The sequence below is a fragment of the Pseudopipra pipra genome, chromosome 7 (genome assembly GCF_036250125.1).
Source record: "Pseudopipra pipra isolate bDixPip1 chromosome 7, bDixPip1.hap1, whole genome shotgun sequence".
Classification (NCBI taxonomy): domain Eukaryota; kingdom Metazoa; phylum Chordata; class Aves; order Passeriformes; family Pipridae; genus Pseudopipra; species Pseudopipra pipra.
In genome coordinates this window covers 5444239-5463905 of record NC_087555.1, presented here as the reverse complement: position 1 = coordinate 5463905, position 19667 = coordinate 5444239, and the positions used below count along the sequence as shown (strand labels likewise).

General features: G+C 43.6%; 1 protein-coding gene across 6 annotated transcripts in view; it reads right to left on the bottom strand.

Annotated features, from left to right (window-relative positions):
* Positions 1 to 19667, bottom strand: part of CPS1 (carbamoyl-phosphate synthase 1) — a 170427-nt gene that overhangs the window by 85381 nt on the left and 65379 nt on the right. For 5 of the 6 annotated variants that reach the window (XM_064661946.1, XM_064661942.1, XM_064661947.1 and 2 more), the window contains 4 exons: positions 13818 to 13958; positions 9791 to 9895; positions 5104 to 5248; positions 2157 to 2266 (listed from right to left, as the gene is read on the bottom strand). In XM_064661946.1, coding sequence (XP_064518016.1) covers positions 2157 to 2266; positions 5104 to 5248; positions 9791 to 9895; positions 13818 to 13831 — 374 coding nt within the window. In that variant the 5' untranslated portion in view covers positions 13832 to 13958. Of the gene's footprint in view, positions 1 to 2156; positions 2267 to 5103; positions 5249 to 9790; positions 9896 to 13817; positions 13959 to 19090; positions 19315 to 19667 lie in introns of those variants that run through there. The other variant, XM_064661944.1, reaches the window with a different exon arrangement.

The following is a 19667-nucleotide window of genomic DNA, read 5'->3' as shown; positions in this document are numbered from 1 at the left end:
CAGCAGCCATGGCCAAATCACCCCTGCACTAACCTCTAGCTCCCTATCCTGACACCCTGTTACGTACCCAGGCAGGCTGGAAAATGCCCCAGCCCTGGGCACCTCCTTCTCACGGGCACTTAGCCTCTTCCTGTGCCAGCGAGAAGAGGTGGCTGGGCTCCTCTGGACACACAGGTCTTGATCTCTGTGCTTAGGAGCCTGAGGCAGAGCTACAGGCTTGCTTTCAATGGCCAGCAACCCGTGGACTGGTAGCAAATCTGCCACTTTTATGTTCTGCAACAATGCTGCTCTTTCCTCTTCCTTTTCTCCGAATCAGTCAAGGTCATGTTCTGGAGAAGGCTCTGAAGATACAACCTTACATTTTGAATATTCCCTCCATGCCCACCCACATGCTTCCCAGCACAGAAGAGATCTCACTTTTACAGGCATCCTCTCCAAATCACTAGAAAACAAACAAACACAGCTTCTGCTTCCGCAGTAACATGTAGAGAGGAAATAATTCATCAGGTCCTCCTTGACTTTTGTGATGTGACAAGATTTATTGCCCATAATCTATCACTAAGAAGAGAACTCTGGTGCCCTCCATCATTCTGATCTATATTAAACAGTGGCTTGTTGGCAGGTATATTAACATAGACAGTAATTAGTGCTGTCAAAACTCTTAAATAATTGCCTCCTAATGCAAAACTTTGCACACTGATTCCCCTCTGCAGCAATTTAACATTCTCACCAAGGAGATCATTTAAAAACTCATCCTGTGAGTACTGGTTTCTCCAAAGTAGAGAAGAACCTGGAAAACACAAGGCAGCTGAGCAAAGACAGCTATGAATGACTGAAGAAAAAGCTCAAGCATCAACAACTTCAGAGCTGTCTCACCTCCCCATGGACATGTCCATGTCCTTACCAAAAGCCTCATTTCTTGGCAGATTTCCTCTGCTTAAGCAGTTCAGTAAAAGCACCAGCAAGATTTGGCTGCCATTCTAAGTTAGCCACAGGCTTCCACCACTCAAGAGGACAGAGAACCATGCTAGGTGTAGTGGGTTGACCTTGGCTGGACACCAGGTGTCTACCAAGCCACCCTTTCCAGCTGGACAAGGGAGAGAGAATAAGATAGGAAGTGACTTATAGGTTGAGATAAGGCAGTTCACTGAAGCAAAAGCAAAAGTTTGTGCATGCACAAACCAAGAGGAAAATAAAAAGGTTTATTCTCTACTTGCCATTAGTGAGCGGTGTCCAGCCACTTCCCAGGGCCTCAGAAACCATAGCAGTTGCTCAGCAGGTAAACATTGTAAACAATGAATGCCCCTCTTTCCTCCTCCTTTCCTTAGCTTTTATATCTGAGCTGACATCATTTGGTCTGGAATATCCCTTTGGTTAGTTTGGGTCTGGCCTGGTTGTGTCCCCTCCCAGGATCTTGCCCTCGATTGAGGGGGGAAGGGGGGAGTGGGGAATGTTGAGAGACAGTGCTGGTGGTTTGCCAGCACCACTCAGCAGTAGCCAAAAAGTGTTTTGGCTGTGCTATCAACACCTTTCTAGCTACCAATGCAAAGCACAGCACTGTGAGGGCTGCTATGGGAAAATGAACTCCATCTCAGCTAGACCCAAAACACCAGGTCAGACATGAATCTGATCCTACCCTTTAGCTGGAAAGGGCACAGAGTTTAATGTATCCTTAGCGGTATGAGCCAAGAAACGTCATCATAAGGGATGGGTCATACGGGTGACCAACACAGGAACCTTGGGATTTAAAAATTTTGCGCCCAGAGGCCCATTTCCATTACCCAGAAGGCTGCAGATGCTTCAAATCTCTATATTTGATCTGGGCACTGGAGGGAGAACAGACACTTCCTCTGCTCTGATTCAGCAGTGGCTGCATTTCAGTGGGAAGTGCTTGCATTCCTGTGTATCTCACTATCGCAGTTAGTTAGATCAGTCTTTAAATGTCCTTATCACCACAAATGCTATGATCCAAGAGAACTGCCTGAAGCTTCTTCATTAATTATTTGTCTCTCTGTATCCCCAGACTGCAATGTAGCATTATATAGAAAACCATCTGCTTGGATCAGGACACTGCAAGCTTGGAAAATGCAGCTCTGACCCTTCAACAAGCTTCCAGAGAAGTACTGATGCTTGTATCTCATTTGCTGTCGCCTTACCCAGAGAGCCCAGTGTTGAATACGACTTCCCCTGCTGTGGAGGATGGATAGCCAAAAGAATAGCCCTTCATCTTCGTCCCATCTTCCAGCACCAAGTTCGCTGTCTGCGCCTAGAGAAAGGCACATGAAGAGACTCAAATACAGGAGGAAAAGACTTGATGTTTATACAGGTAACACCTGGGACACCTGCCTTTCATGCCTCACACTGTAAGTGTTCCTGCCTCTCTCCCTTTCCCAGCTGCCGTCTCTTTTACCAGTCTCACGATGCCAATTTTCTTTCTAACACTTGGGAAACACTGCTCTCCTAATGAGCTGGCAAACCTCACTGCAAGCAGAGCATGCGCTGCTCTTACTGCAGGATCACCCTTCCCCATCACTGTTCATTTCTTATATCTTGCAATTAACCAACATCATAACCCTGTGACTGCCTCCTCACTGTTTGCTCAAGGCTTGCTGCTGAGTCTGCTGACCTTTGATAGGTGTTTAACTTCTGCTGCAACTGTACATCTGAGCTGCTAAAAATAAGTGTATGTTTAGTCAGTGTCAGACAGCAAAATTCAAAATACCACTCTATTCCACTCTAGGACACAAAATCAGAAGAATTCATGGATGAGCTGGACGCTCATGGTCTCAGTTACCTCACGGATAGGCAAAATATTGTCCTGGAAGAGGTAGCTATGGAACAAGCAGCCTACAGGAAACCGTATCTCTTCTAGAGAGTATTTAGCAGAACTGAATCCCACACCAACTGTGGGATCCCTTACAGGCTTCATCAATATTTTACAGCCAAGGGAAATGGGGGACAGAGTGAATTTTACAAAAGTCCTTAAGAGATTCAGTGTCACAGCTGGGTTTTTTGCACATACCAGACTAAACACACTCTCTTTGGCCACATTTTGAAACTAAGCCTTTCTTAGACTGTCCAGGCATTGGATGAGAAATCACCTGAGAACTCCAGCTTTTATTAAAAAGTATTTACTGCATGAACAGCAGAAATGACAGAATGAATTGGGAGATTCCCTTAGACAGAGGATCACTGGTGACATGCTGGGGAAGAGAAAGAGTTAGCAAAGCCAGAAACAAATCTGCCAGTGAATTTTAGGGCTTAAAGGAATTTGGATGATGAACTTCAGGGCCCTGAGAAACTTCTACTTCTGGAAGGCAAGCATAGCTGCCTCCTGGGCACAGAGCTGCAGCAGAATGACCACCAGTGCAAAAACCCCTGTGGTCTGTGCCACAGGAGATGTCCCAAGCATGTCCACAGGGAGCATCTCTCACCATGATTTAGCTTCATATTGGCTTTTTTTACAGAACAATTCCTCTTACTGGGATTTTTAAAGGAAGAATCAAGATCTATTTGCTGCAGAAAGGAGCAGGAGAGCTACTTTCCATTAGCCGTAAATCACATGAACAATCACAGCAAGGAGAAATTTCATTCCCGGTATTGAACATTTTGTAACCATCATGACAAACATTCATTTAGAGCCCCTCTGCAGCTACAAATACCACACAGATCAATTACTAATGTACTGCAAAATACACTAAAAATCAAACTGCACTGCCAAGTAATTGAATTCTGTGCATCTGGGATGCTTTTAGCCTTGCCATTTTTTCCTCATTAATGTCAAACATCCAGTCATTCTCCAAAGGTTTAGCCATCATTTTCTAAACCTTCCCATGCCATTGGATGGTTTAGTCAACACTACCAAAATCCCCTCCCTCCCCAGTTATAAACAGCATTTTTGCAGCTAAATCCCCCAGGTTTAGACCAAACTAAAGTGACAGGTTGGTCTGGTCCCTAATCTCACTGCACCTATCAATACAGAAAGCTGCCACACACTTAAAGCATTGCAAAGCACAAAGATGGCCTGGGTGCCTCTGACTGGGCTTTGGACAGGACCTCTGCTCTATTAGAAGCCTGGTGAAAACTTGTAACACCCCAGTCCCAGAGCTGCAAGCTCACAGGCTCAGGAGTTTTACTTTAAAATAGAAATATATATATATATATATAGGGTTCTTTAATACCTCGAGATAATACTGAGAACTCCTGAAAAATGAGTGAGACCTCATTTTTTCTGTAGGACAGGTAAGCAAAACTCTAGTCCTCAGAAATTCTACTGATCAGCCCTCTAGACCACCCTGCCAGGTAAGGCAGCACCCACAGCCCAGGTCTCTAAATGCTCTTTCCTACCACCCTCTGAAACACCACTCCTCTGTTTGCTAATTCTATTGCACTGTTCATTCAACAAGATACATGTGCAAAAGTGCCTTTTCAATGCAAAGTGCATGCTAACAGAACACTGCCAGATCTACAGAACTCATCCAGAAAGTCCCATTTGACCCCTGTACTCTGCCACATCTGTCCAGGTAACATCAGCAAAGATGGTAAAATGCAACTCCTGTAACAAAGAGCAGAAGGAAGTTGAGGAAGTGAACTGAGGGATTCCAGCCCCCGTAAATCAAGAACTGATACCCTGATGCATTCACAAAGAGATGTCTACCTCTTCAATTAATCTCAGAGCCATTGTGGTTTCCAATATATTGAGAATGGATTCTGTATGGATGCAATAGGATTAATCATATAATTCAAGGGACACATGATTTTAAATATCCAGCCGATTCATGCTCATATGGACTGAAAGATCCACTCTGTTAGCTATCAGTCCTATAGAAGGGTGAGGTGTTTCTAAAGAAAAGAATACATAATAATTAACTGAAACCCTGAACTTCCACCTTTTGGTGCAATCTATTCTATAATTTCCATTCCAGACTACACAAAAAGTGTGTTTGCTTAGCTAATAAAATCATTTAGCCAAGCAACCCCCTTGCTTGGGGTTCAGACAAATTTCCTCTGGTTCATGCCTCTAGGTAAGCCCTGTTATCTGCAGCAAGCTATCTCTGCATGCCAAACACATCTATTAAACCACAGAAGTTCAGTCACTGTTACCTTGATGCTCAACAGCCTGGGACCTGTCCTTGAGAAACTCCAGTGATCAGCAGACACATTGCAAAACTTCAATTTGCCTTTCAAAGTCTTCACCACTTTGCAAGCTGTCAAAATTCTTGTCATCTTGAAAGCTGCTGATGGGTAACTAAAGTTTAAAGAACACAAGAGAAAACAAAAATCTGCTTGTATGTGTTTCTTCAAGATGTGGTGCTGGCAATATGCTCTTGCAGATCACAGGGAAAGAGAACAGAGGCCCAGCAGGTGTGCTGGAATGACTGTACAGCACTGCCCCAGACCTTCCCATTTATTCTGCCATTAAAAGTCCCAGGTGCAGCCCCACCTCTGCCCACCCCTCTTCAGAGCAGTGCTTGCTTAGGCACCCTTGCAACACTTCTCTTCAGGCTGGTCTCTGAGTGCTGTCATAGGGTTTGCAACACAGGCCAAATACCAGCTAGAAGATAGCAAAGCCTGCTGGAGAAATCACCCCAAGATTACAAGAGTGACAAAGCAAGGGGAAATGGGCTCAAATTGAAAGACAGTAGGTTTAGATTAGGTATGGAGAAAAAAATTCTTTCCTGTGAGGGTGGTGAGGCCCTGGCACAGGTTGCCCAGGTCAGCTGTGGCTGCCCCCTCCCTGGCAGTGTCCAAGGCAGGCTGGACGGGGCTCTGACCAACCTGGTGTAGTGGAAGGTGTTCCTGCCCACAGTAGGGGGGTGGAACGAGATGATCTTCAAGGCTGCCTTCCAACTCAAACCATTCTGTGATTCCTAACTGCACAGGAGCCAGGCTGTTCATGGTGTGCTTTTGAGTGCTCTCCAGTGTGGGGTCTGCACACTGGCTAGTGGGACAGCCTGTGGCTGCTACGAGCATACTTGTACTAAAAGGAGTGAAGTGGGAAGACCAAATTCTGTGGAAAGGCATAGTCTTTTTATTCTGTCTTCGGAGAGCATGCAGTCAACAGAAGCACTAAAAGTGTTCCAAAGTGCTGCCCCTACTCAAATAAATGAAATATGAAAGAAAAGTAAATTTTTCAACAGGCAAAATAAATGGCTGCAAAAGAAAATCATCTTTTGGTAACATTTCAGTGGCCAACAGCTGAAATAAGGTGAAATGTTCCATATGTTATCTCCTAACTGATTACAGACCTTTGTGACTATTATGTATTTCCTATAACTCTACACTACACTCTTCATAAAGAGTCATGCTCATTACCCAGGGATGAAAATGCCTAAGACAAAAGCTGTGGGAGAAGCATGCCCATTTATTATTCTTCAAGAACTAAAATGGTGACATGGTTTGAAGCTGGCTCCCTGCCAAGTCTCCAAACCTTACCACCAGAAGTCCCCCCCCTCCCCCCCCCCCCCCCCCCAAACCTCAGGGAGAAGAGGGAGAAAAAAACTAAGAAAACCCGAAGTGAGAGAGAGACAACCAAAGTGAGATATATAAATATATTTATGCTTATATATATAATTAAAATATACAATTTCAAAAGGGAAAGGGAAGGGGAAGGAAAAGGGAACAAAACTAAAATTATATATATATATATATATATATATATATATGTATCCCGATTAGTGACACGATATCTAACAACTAAAAGAGTTATCAAAGAAATAGCTCACTACTCTCCTGGGACAACTGAGAGTCGCTCCGGAACGATCGCCGGCAACCTCTGTCTCCCAAGGCCGACAAGGCCTAACCAGGCCTCGCTCCCCAACGCGGCAGACTCAACAGCAGGGAACCTGCACCTCCAAGCCGCCGGAAGGAAAGAGACCGAAGGCCTCTCCTCCTTTCTTCTTATAATCTGGCTTACGTAAAAATCGTAGGGAATACTGGGTAAATCTGGACCCTTCCTTGGTTACAAACTGGTCACCAAGGAAGGCCTAGCCCAAACCACTACAAATGGCAAGGCATCTTTTGAAACCCAGGCAATCAAAACCTCAGTTGGCTCAGAGCCATAAAAACAATAGAGATATACATAAAGACTTTTTTGTGCAGCTGGACACATTCTGATGTAAAGGATTTTTCTAATCACTGAGAGTAATAATCATGACTTCTTTGTATACAGTGATTTGAGATTAGTCTAAATTGACACCAGTACCACATAAAAATATTTCCTGTGCAGCTCATGATAGCACCAGGTTGAATAAAAGACAGAGAAGAGAGGGCAATGGGTTTGGGTATCCTGTGTGATTTTTTGGAGACCTGGGTGAGAAACACATGGGAAAGGGCTGAATCCAGATAACTGAAAGAGATAGACAGAGATAGGGTGGAAGATAGACTGGGTGTATAGGAGCTCACTGCTTTAACATGGGTTTTACAGGTGTGCAGAGCTGGGAGAAGCAAACCAACAGTGTTCCTGATAACTTCAGTGTGGTTTAGGAAAGACAGAACCATTTTTCCTACAAGAAGATATCTAACCCTCAGTCTGATACGTAGGAGCTTGAGAGACTGGGATTTCAGACAAACAAAAAAAAATAAATACAAGGGACTGGGAAACGTTTTTGTTAGTTGTTCCTCTATTTGCTTGGCTCTAGCCTGTAGTGATCCAGAAAGCAAAGACATGCTTATAGGTGAATTTTTGGATTGCACTTGAGTTTCAATGCAGCTGCTGATGGATCTAGCTAAAAGCCCACCCATTCCTTTCACCACAAGGCCATTCATGAACACAGGGCATAAGGAATGAGCAGAAAACAGACCATGGTTTTTGACAGAGTGGGATCTTGCAGGTGCAAACAGCTGCAAAACCTCATCATGAACTGTGTTCAGTGTATTGGGGATCTGCAGGACATACACAGATCTAATGTGGCAGCCGTATATTAAGGATTAAATGCTATATGGGTGAACAACAGGCAAAAAACTGCTTTCCCAAGGATGCTCCATGGACTACTGCTGTAGATTTGACCCTGCTGTCTTCCTTTTTTCCATCTATGTTTTATTGCCCAAATTGATTAGGCCCAACTCAGACCATCTGACATTAGGAAGCTTATGCCTCCAGTATAAGAACCACCTGCCTTCTTAAAGCCTCCCCCATGATGAAGGAACTTCCCTCTGCCAAAACCAGGGGAAAACAGCTAACCTATTTGTTTCACTGCCAACATGCTAAAAAGAGGTTGACACTGTTGACACTTTAAGGCAAGAAAATATATCAGGTATTCCCTAGAGAAGCCTCAGTTCAGAAAAACCTGTCAACACACAAACAAGCCTTCTGTGGTTTGGACAAATTTTAAGTATGCTCTTCCTTTAACATAAAGACCAGAAGAGGTAGAATCAAGAAAAAGTTGAATCAATAAGGAAAAAGAAACCAACCACAGAATAGCAGAAAAAGAGAAAAGACCAATGGTTTTAAGGAGATACAACCACAATGCCTGAGCTTCAAATTTGCCTATCAGTACATGACTCACAATATCGTCGCCTAGTCAGGAAAGAAAGTTTGGGCAGGGGCTCTGGAGAAAAGGACATGTATCAGAAAAATCAGGAATGTAAAGCCATGAAGGCAGAAGTTTCACTCAGGCAAGCCCAGTTCAAATGCTGGGGAGGAAGGGAAGAACAACTCCGGCTTCCTTATCATGTCTTATGTGCTTAGAGAAAGGTACAGTGTCTTTTGTTTTATATTCACTTACACCATCATATGCAGAGAGGGAGCAGGACAAGGAGAGCAAAGTGGTCATTAAAATGAGGAGCTTTTTCTTACTGCTAACAAGTGCAAAACACCAGAAACAAAATTCATTACACAATCCCACTGTAAAAATCAAACAAAATCAGTGGTCTGTGGCCAAATTCCCAAGGCCAAGAGATTCAAAGAAAGCTAAGTGCCTGCATTTGCAGAGGCTTAAAACAAACTGCATGATCTTCAGAAGAGAAGTGCTCAGAGCATTTGGGGCCCTGCTTTGGTGCCCCAGAACTGGCACCCCAAAATGGAAGCTCCCAAAGCCATTTGTCACAGCTGGGAAGCTCTGCTATGAAGCAATCAAGCGATGCAGGATTTTTCATTTCAAGTTGTCTGTAAATAGCACAAGATAGTTCCCTTCTTGCTCAAAAGACAAGAGATCAGGGCCAATTTGTGGGCACGTTGGGTTAGATTCACATCAGTGCAAGTCTCAAGTAACTGCTTCCATCTCAGTGGAGCTCCAGTGGCATAAGTCTCCCAAGGTTTGGGATCAGTGTATGAAGCAGCCTGTGTGAATTGATTGGACTCTCTTTCTTGTAGCTGAGATCAGAGAAGAATTTTTTTTCCCCTATATGTCCTTCAGGTGCTTTTGGAAATCTCTCATGGCATCTGTCAAGCTGCACCTGATTTCTGACCACCCTGTCTTTTCTCCACTAAATCACATTTGAAAAATATTGACTGGAAAAGCAGAACAATCGAAAGTTGCAGCAAAATTGAGATTCTCTGCTGCCACAGGGAAGAGAAAAATATTCTCCTTCATCCATGCAGCCCACAGAAAAGCCCTCAAAGTGATTTGGAAAACTCTCCTCCATTGCGAGGCAAGCTCCACTTGCTTCCCAAGAAACTTATAAGGAAGAGTTTTGAAAGCATCTGAAAAATATTAAGATTTGCCATACATTTTCTAATCAGGTGTTAGTTTATCAAGCAAGATCACCGGAGAGCTAGATAACAATTTATGATCACAGCTTACTATTAACAACTTTATCAAACCCAGCTACCTCAGAGACCATAACTTACTTTGTTTGCAGTACACAGTGGGGGATTAAGCTGAAGTTCTTTTGTTTACATGCAGATGAACTAACAGCATCCAGACATGCCCCATCACCCAGTCCTCTTGGGTTTCTGCAGGAGAGAAATCAAGCCCAGTTACACTTTCAGATATGTTGTTTTGAGTCGCTCTCAGATCAAATCAAGCATTTCAAGCAAACCCCACAATGTTTAGAAAACATGGTAACTGTGATTCAAAGTGAGAAAAGCTGAGAATTTCAAAACTAAGAGTGACCTTCACCTGAGTATATGGAGAGAAACTGAAAGGAATAAGAATCAAATGTAAGTCTTACACCTCTCCTGAATTCTGTTATTTAAGCCACAGCCAGAACATGGGTTTTTTTTCCACAGAGTTTGTTCTATTTTAGAGGAGGTTTGGGGAAAAGGGTATTTTAAATTTTAATGGGAGCAGTTCATCGCAGGTCTTCAGATTTGGCTACTGCATTTTGTTCCAGCCTTACTAACTCACATGATTGTGACAGGAATGATTCAAATATAAACCTGGATGATTTATTTTTTTAGATGGAAACAATTCCAAGTGTCAAGGCAAGAACAGGAACTAGAAATGGACTGCTCCTAGCTGCCCACTGTGCCCTTACAGGTGTGCTCTTGCTTGCAGCTTGTTTTCCATCCAACTCAGTGCCTTCCTGAGATGCAAATCACCCAGTCCTCTTTGGTTCCAAGTCCTTTCTACACCTGTGACTTAGCTTTTTGCTCTCTGTTTCCTTCCACAGTTTCTCTGCATGAGTAACATTCTCCCAGCTCCTTGCCATGACTCTCCAACTCAGCACGCTCCTGAAAGCTGCTTTCTCTTCAGCACACTTCAGAGGACAGAACTCGCCCTCCCTGTCTACAGAAGTTCAGCTTTCCCCACTCCTAGTCACTCCATTGTTTCCATTCCTCATTTCACTGACCACTTCACTTTACAGAGTTTCCAAAAATCTGCCCTTTCAGTTGCAAGTGTCTCTGAGAAACACCCTCCTGTTGAAGAAAACCAGCTATTGAGTAATATGGTTGAGTAAAAACTGGTAGGGAGAACATCTGGAAAAATTTAACTCACGGCATTCATAACGATGGCAAGTTCATATCAGGGCAGTTACATGATCAGATGCTTCATTTCTTTTTGGCCTTTTTCTATCTTCACGCTCTTTTTTTTTTTTGGTTAATCCTCTCTCCCTACTACCCAAAGACTCGGCTAAACAGGGAGAAAATACAAGGACAGCTTCATCTGCTTCCAAAGATAAAGCTGCAAAGAGTTTAACAATAGCTATAACTGGATTGTAGAAGTCAGCCTGAAAAGCAGAATTACTTCTTGTCCTTACATCTTTTCCCTTTGTTTTCATATACTTTTCTACTTGATTTTGTCCTGCAAGAACAGATTGCAACTGCCCCTTGCACTCAAAATGGCAAGAATCCTACCAAACCTTAACTATTTCCTGCAGAAGGGAATAATCAATATGAAAAACAGTATGAAATCTGCATTTAACAGTACAATGAAATCTTATTCCTAAGTCCCAACCCTGCAGTCCTCACTCACGGAAAACAAGTGTTTCTGGGTGAGAGGAGAACACACAGATCTGAGCCCTGAGCCAAAAACACAATGTGCTTTGAATAAAATGCACAAATTTCATCTTGGTGGGCTTGAGATACAAAATTCCAAAATACAGGCTATTCTCCTCATAGTCTTTGGCTGACAAAGCCCAATCCAAAGAAAACATGGATACATTCATACTTTTGGATGGAAAACACATTACCTATAACTTGAAACATCTTCCTGAATCTGACTGAATGTCACTTTTTTGGGGGACTCCAGACAAACAAAAAAGTATAAAGAAATATTTTAAAAGGAGTTGCTAAAATTCTGATTTTATTAAGTACTGCAAGTAGTTATTTGCACTACTGCAGAACTTTTTTTAAAAGAAATATATTTTTCCTCTTTTAAATTAAAATTTTCCTTCTGATTTTTTTGTTTTCAAATGCAAACTGAAAAGCAAATTTCAGTTAACACAATAAATGAAGACTTTAATTTTGATATTATAATCGGAATGGCAAAAAGCATCAGAATCAAACTGAGATGCAGGGGGGTTTTTTTGTTGTTTTGGGTTTTTTTTCAAGAATATTAGTTCAGTCTGGCTGACAGCTAAGAGCAATTCAGTTTTTCAAGGTAAATATCTTACTCTGGAAACAGACCCTCATGCCCCACACACATTTCATAGAACAAAAGAAACATTCCTCAAAACAACTAAAGTATCCAGGGGTGGTAGCAAATCCCAGAGGGATGCAGGATAGAGAAGTGTTCACTATCAATCAACAGCCTCTGTGACAACTTCAATTAACGTCCTACATGCTAGTTTTAAAAGCTAATACAGACTTTTCATCTTGTAAAGAAAAAACATTCTTAACAAAATAATTGAAAATCTCAAACAAGACAACGTGAAAGAACTTTAAAAAAAAAAAAAAGGCAACCTTATTTTTTATTCTGAATTGTCTAACTTGGCACCTCACTTCTTTTTCAAATTTTATCTATAAGCTGTAATCGAGACAGCCTTTTGACCGGTAAAGTTTATAAAATGCTTAGCAACAAGACTGTTACATATCTATTCTCAGGCTCGAGAAAATCAATTTTCAAGGAGTTTATAGTTTTTTCTGAGGCTTGAGCAGCTCAGGGTACACTCCTCTGCTGTCTGGGATATGGAGCCCATGATTCACCCAAACTTGACAAAGATAAGGCTCTTATCTTCAGCAAGAGAAAAAGAATCAACACCCCGAAGATGGGTCAAATTTCATTGCCACTGGGATTAGCAGCTCCTCTTGGACCAGCTGACTTGGAAGAAACCTTTGCAGTGTCTGGAAGAGACTGACATTACTCCAAAAGGCCGATTGCAGAAAGCCCTTAGTTGGCTAAAACTGGAATCAGCAGAGGAGCGCTGCCCAAGGGCAATAATGACAACCCAAAGTGCAGTTTGCTCCACCTCAGACACAATTCTTATTTTCGTGGTGATGCAACCAAGGGAGACTGGCCCCAGGAATCTCAGAGCTGCCTGACAGGAGTCTGACTTCAGTCAGGAGCTGAACTCTATTTACTGGAAGATGTTTGAAGGCAGAAAGATTTCTCATTCCCTGACATTTTCTAAAAAGACATTTTTAGAAATGGAGACCAGGGTTAGGAGTCATTTTTTTTCCCTTGTGATTCCATAGGCTCATACATTTCACTGGCTTGTAGCCACGGATCACAAAAAAGACCAAACTGGTTTTACAAAAAGTGCTACAGAAACAGTTTACAGAGTTTAAAAATAACATGACCTTACAATGCAAGATTAGCTACATTTGTTCAAGATTTCGCATTTTTCTTTGATTTGATATTCCTTTTTTTCCCAGTTAACTATAACTTCACTAAAATAAAAAATCCTATGACCATATAATTTTCATGGACATTTTGACCTGGGATAGATCATTTGGTCTAGCCTTTCCTCCTTGGGGAGGGCTGCTCTTGGCCAGACTCATCACACACCACCATGCGGTTTGTGATTTCAGGCCAACGACCAGGGAGACCCAGAAGGGAAGTCAGGAATTGAGTAGAGATAGAAAGCATCCATCAGAAGAGACAAGCACCACATCAGAAAGGCATGTTATAGGACTTATATATTTTCCTGGAATGACACGTACTCACAGCCAGCCATTCTGAAATGTGATTCGCAGGAACTGCCACTGGTGGGACACCTAGCTGGACTAAAACAAAGCCCAGATTAAACAGGCTTATTGTTCACAGCATATTACTAGGTCAGGACTAAAGCTACCCTCATCTTGAGCAAAAAGCAGCTCCACTGAAATGGTAGAACACATGACCAGTCCTCGAGCATTTGGGTAGTGTGATCTCCCAGTCCTATTCAACCAAGCTTGTCCTGAGCAAGAAGTACCCCACTAATAATATTCTCTAGTGCTAGCTGTTCCTGGTTTTGGTGGGAGGGAGTTACTTAACGTGGCCTTGGCCTTTCACCTTATATGCAGCATCCCTAATCATTCAGTATTTTCCTTGTTGCTTTATGCCTGGTGCTCCAGATCAGAAGGATTTGCAAAATTCTTTTGTTGTTTTCTTCCCCTCGCTCCTACTTTCTTCTTTTTTTCTCCTGTGGTTACCCTGGGGAATAAAAAAAAAAGATAAAAAGCTTTGGCTGTTGAACACAGGGCTATACACTGAAGCATTTGTTTTAACTTACAGATATGTATCAGGCAAAGACATGCCTGAGAATGAAGATCTCTCTTTAAAGTGCACAGAAAAGTCTTGCTATATGGATCTGTAATGTCATTTAGCTGGGATGGGGGAGAAGGGACATGATTTTGACTGACTAAAGAACATTTTTAGGGCTGAAGAGCAAAGAGGTTTGAAGAAGTAATTGATGCTGTCAGGACTTTAACCTGAGAACTCCAGCACTGTCTGTTCAGATAGTATTGCTAAAACAGTGAGGAAGCTTTTTGAGTGAGTCAGTTATAAACTATATCATGCTCATGGGGATGACAGACACTAGATAAGGTTTTATACCTGGCCATACATAGAATGACAGAATGGGTCAGGTTGGAGGGGACCACAGAGGGTTACCTGATCCAACCTCCCTGCTCAAGCAGGGTCATCCCAGAGCACATGGCACAGGATTGCATCCACACTGTTCCCATTACCCTGTTCTCTCCTGTGAGGGAGACTCCACACCCTCTCTGGGCAGCCTGATCCTGTGCTCGGTCACCCTCACAGTAAAGAAATTCTTCCTTGTGTTCAGGTGGAACTTCCTGTGCATCAGTTCCTGCCTGTTACCTCTTGTGCTGTTGCTCAGCACCACCAAGCAGAGCCTGGTCCATCCCCTGACATCCCCTCGAAGGTACTGATAGACATCAATGAGGTTCCCTCTCAGTCATCTCTTCTAGAGGCTGAACAGGCTCCCTCAGATTTTCCTCCTAAGACAGATGGTCCAGTCCCTTAATCATCTCCATAGCCCTCCACTGGATCTGCTCCAGGAGCTCCATGTCTCCGTTGTCCCAGGGAGCCCAGAACTGCATTCCAGATGTGGCCTCATTGGGACTGAATAAAGGGGCAGGATCACCTTCCTCAACCTGCTGGTAAAGCTATTCCTAATGCCCCCCAGGATACCAATGACCTTCCTGGCCCCCAGGACACACTGCACAGCTTGTTGTCCATGAGGACCTCCAGGGCCTTCTCCACAGAGCTGCTTCCCAGCAGGTCAGCCCCCAGCCTGTACTGGTGGCTGGGGGTAATACATACTGCTGTACTTCTACAAATACAGCCCTTCACATCAGCATTTTCCTTAGCAAAATTCCCAGAAATAGGCTCCTCTCCACAACAACCTAAAGAGAGTCTGTACTTTGGAGCATGGGCTTTTATTGCCCACTTTAAAAGAGGGCACACAGCCCTGGCTGACGTGAGTGGGACCAGCGCTGAGGCTTTGGGTGCAATCAGCTTGCCCTCCCCCTGAAGATATTCTGCAGTGTAATGTCCCCATCACTCATTTCACTCTGACACCAAAAAATGTTCAGCAGGATTTAAATTAATCATCCCATGGGAAGAAATCACTATATGTCCAAAGGCAGAAGGGTCCTAGTTCTTTCATTTGAAGAAGACAGGATCTCAAATACTGAACCATTTTGCCACTTTCAGCTTCAGGAAAGACAAAGCACATGATCACTGAGGAAAACTAGGGAGCCCCTGTTCACACTGATAAGGCCAAGGTAACACAAAATGCTTTATGTTTTTTTTCTAATCTCCCTCTGTGAGAACACAAGAAGTAACCACAGAGCTGGAGGCACCAAAAAGGCCTGTCTGGGTAATGCTCTGACAATTGCTCTCTGAACTTACTAGGATCGAGTTCCTTGCACTGCCCAAGTCAGGAGTGACATCAGAAGAAGAAAACAAACACCCACATCTGTGGCTTAGTCCCATAAGTGTCAAAGCTGGGGCCTGAATATATTAAATATATGCGGGTATCTTTATGCTGCCTGCAACTAAGAGCCCTAAACACAGAGTTTAGTGCTGAGATAGTTAACTTCATGAACAGATGTGGTCATAATTATATCAGATTTTAGTAAAATGAGCAATCAAATTGTAAAGCAGAGTAGTACAAAGGTAGCTTGTTCACCTTCCTATACTGATTAAATTAATTTAAATACTCAGTTTCCCATCATTATCCACTGCCAAAAATTAAAAAAAAAAATCAATTCTATTCATTTATTTTCACTTCCTATAGATTCCATCATGCTACAATCTATTATAACCAAACCAACCATAAACTACCACATCCATTGCAATGAAATTGCACTAACCTGACAAAAATCCACATGAGCTAAGTACAACTGAGAAGTTTTCATTTCATTACTCTGATCACAGAGGTCTCAATGACAGCTTGTGCTTTGGAGAACACAGCAAATATGAGGAGTTGACTTATATAGGCCCTACATGGTCAAGAAGAGCTTTAGTTTGTCATTTCTGACTTGAGGGAGGAAATACAGATTGAAAAATACAGAATACTGATACAGTGGAAAGAGAATATCAGCTGGTAGGTAGGGTTGTAGGGATACCATCCCCAGAAAAGTGCTTTACAGAAGTGTTACCACGGAGTCAGCCAGTCATGCATTCCTGCAATTACATTTAACCTTTCCAAATAGCCAAATTCTCTCTCTCCTTCCCTTCTGGCCCTAACAATCCACCTACAGCTGCAGCACACTCAGAAGCATGCTTTGAAGAGTCTGGATGCTCATTTTGGGCAGCATAGGTCTGATTTCCAGCATGAATAGCAGAAGAAATTGGTCTCAAGCCATGACTTTGGAAAATACTCAAACTTTTTATTCTGCTGATTCCTGCGAAGCTTAAAGCCTTCATCCATACAAATTCCAGGCTTTGCCCCAGCCATCCTCCTCCCCTGACCATTACCACAACACCTCATCCTGGCAAATACAGGTATTTTCATCAGACTTTGCCCCTACCTAGTACATTTATCTGTGAGATCCAGCAGGTAGAAGAGCCATGCTGATACAATGCGAATGCTTCCAGTTTTCTGTTTGCCACCATCCTTTCATTATCAGCTCTCTACAACAGATGGACTGTAATTTCACAGGCACCAGAAGTGTCAATAATTGCTTGGGAGAGGCAGAAAAGGCTGCTGCTTCAGTAGCAAGAACCCAGAGGGAAAAATAAAGGCAGAATATTGTGGAAGAAATATGGAGACCTGTGTTTAAGCATCAGCCTAGTACCAGCTATGACTATGGCTGGAGCTGGGGCAATTCAGACTGCTTTCTGTTGCCAATTCTGCTTTTTGTCCAGGAAAATGGGTTCCATGAGATGCAGCTAAAGACGTGAATAAATCTGTTTCAAGCTACTATGTTCCTTCTGTTGGGACAGCACCCATTTTGATAGCCACTATGCTCTCTAGTAAAGGTGCCTAAAAGCATTTCTATCCGTCCTGCCATTCAGCTAACATATACTCTCTCCAGATTTGCAAAGGATCACATGGGGAACTGAGATCAATTTAATCTTTTCATTGCTTGCATTCCCCTGAAAAAGTCACAGTGCAATCCATTTTAGGCTTCTCCAAAAGGCAAATAAACAATAATTGAAAAACATCGAAGCAAAAGAAGGAATGAGAAATTCTTTATCTTTTGACAGTCATCAGCTTACAAGCTCACCACACTGGATATGCTGTGGTGTTATGCATTTCCTTTTCCCACCCTCCACTTGCCTTAAATAATACATATGAAAGATAGTAAGACACGAGAGTGAGAATGTAGTGAAGAAACTGCCTCTTTGCTTTGAGCAACATTACGAGTTGGCAAAATATTTTCAATCCTTAACGGCCAAGCTTTGAAAAGCGCTTCTGAAACCAAAAACAGGGCAAAGTATCTAAAATGCAAGAAGAGCAGGAAACTCTCCGGCACACAGCAAGCTCTGTTCCTGTGTTACAGGCAGCAACCCATCAAGAGATGTCACTCTCTGGAGAACAAAGTGCGGCACCATCTCCTGGCACGGCCAGCATGGCTTGTGGCTGAGCAACAGGCAGCTGTGCTGGCCCTGTGTCAGCCGGGATGAGTCCTCCTTTCGTAATCCTCAGTACACCATCTCTGTTTCTCCAGAGAAAAATAAACCCTGCAGGGTTAGGGACACGTCCAGAGCATGAAACAGTGTTCTTAGGTCCACATCCAAGCCTGCCTTTCTGCAGTGTTTTAGTCAGGGGCAGCCCTTTCCCTGGGGACAGTGAGGTCCAGTCTCAGCGAAGCTGTACGCGGAAAAGCCCTGCTGATCCAATTTCTTTTTGTGCTGTGCCTAAACCTCAGGATTGCTACGTGTGTTTCTCCAAGGGGCTCTGGCCTGATACACGGAACCACTGCTCTCTGCTGCTTACTCACGCAGCAAACACCCCCCCGCCCCGCACCGACAAGGGCACGGCTGCCTTCGCGGTGCGCGAAGCAGAGCCGGGCTCCTCCCTCTTCTTCCTTGTGTGACAGAGTCATCTAGTGGCTGAGCCCTGAACGATCGGCTAAAGCTACCACGCTGCATTTAGAGATGTGTAATAGCTTAAATGGGATGCTGCTGCTGCTGCTACCGACACTGGAGACAGGTCGCTACAGAGCTGTTCGCCTATTAACTGCTCCGCTCAGGGTCGCATGCCGTAAAGCAAAATATAAGCACATGGCACCAGGCACACCAGCCCCGAGGAAATCCTCTCAGACAAATAAATACATAAAATAAAAAATAATAATAAAAAAATTAAAAATTAAAAAAAAAAAAAAAAAAAGAAAAAAAAAAAAGAAGGATTGGACTTCGTCTCCCTGCCTTGAATGCAAAGTTGACATGATTGAAATTCACTAAACAAGCAACAGCTGACCGAAAAAGGAATCGAATAATTGGGATTCCCTCTTTTCTGTTTTTTTCTCACCATCTCCTGAAACAATTTATTTTTTTTTTCTTTGAGCTCTGACTTTACATATTGTAATAAAAAATGGGCACATGGATAGAAAAGGGGAGCTGGGTCCAGTGACAGCAGTTACTGTGCAGGCAGCAAGGCCTGGGTGCAGAAATACAGCACACAAGGACAACAGAGCCCAGTGAATGCTCCCTGTTACCTGTATATGGGTACACGGTATGTGGGTGGCTCTAAAGGGTCACACTGCCCCAGAACAACGGCAGGGAGATCCCCAATGCCAGGGCAGCACAGCTACATTGCATTTGGGATGAGAAACACTGCTCAGGCCATTGAGTCCCAGGGACCTTACCTCTTCTTGAGGAGTATGTGGCTCAGACAGCACAGGTGAGATGCAGCAGCTCAGCAAGGTAGAACAAGGAAGGGCCCCTGACCCCCATCCAGGCCTGGTCCCAACCCAAGTGAGGAACTTCTGCTGCTGGAAGGGAGCAGGACTCAACACATGCTCCTTGCACTGACTCTCTATCACCAGCTGGACACCACACCCACATGGTGCCTGTCCCCTCAAGACTTCAAAATCCTAAACCCACAGGGCCTGCCAGTCCTATGGGGCCAGCTGAACCAAACCCCACAGGGCCAGCTACATGAAACCTCTAAATCCCACAAGGCTCCCTAAACCCGACAATGCCACCTGTTCGGAGCCCTAAATCCCACAGGGCTCCCTAAATCAGACAGAGACAGATACATGGGACCCTTAGCCCCACAGTGTAATCTAAACCCCGCAGATCCAGATGCAAGCATCCTTAAATGCGGATGGAGCAGCAATGGGCCATCAAACCCCACAGGGCCAGCTGCAAGGGACCTTAAACTCCACACAGGCCCCTAAATCACACAGAGCCTGCTGCAACACACCGCAGGGCCAGCTGCAG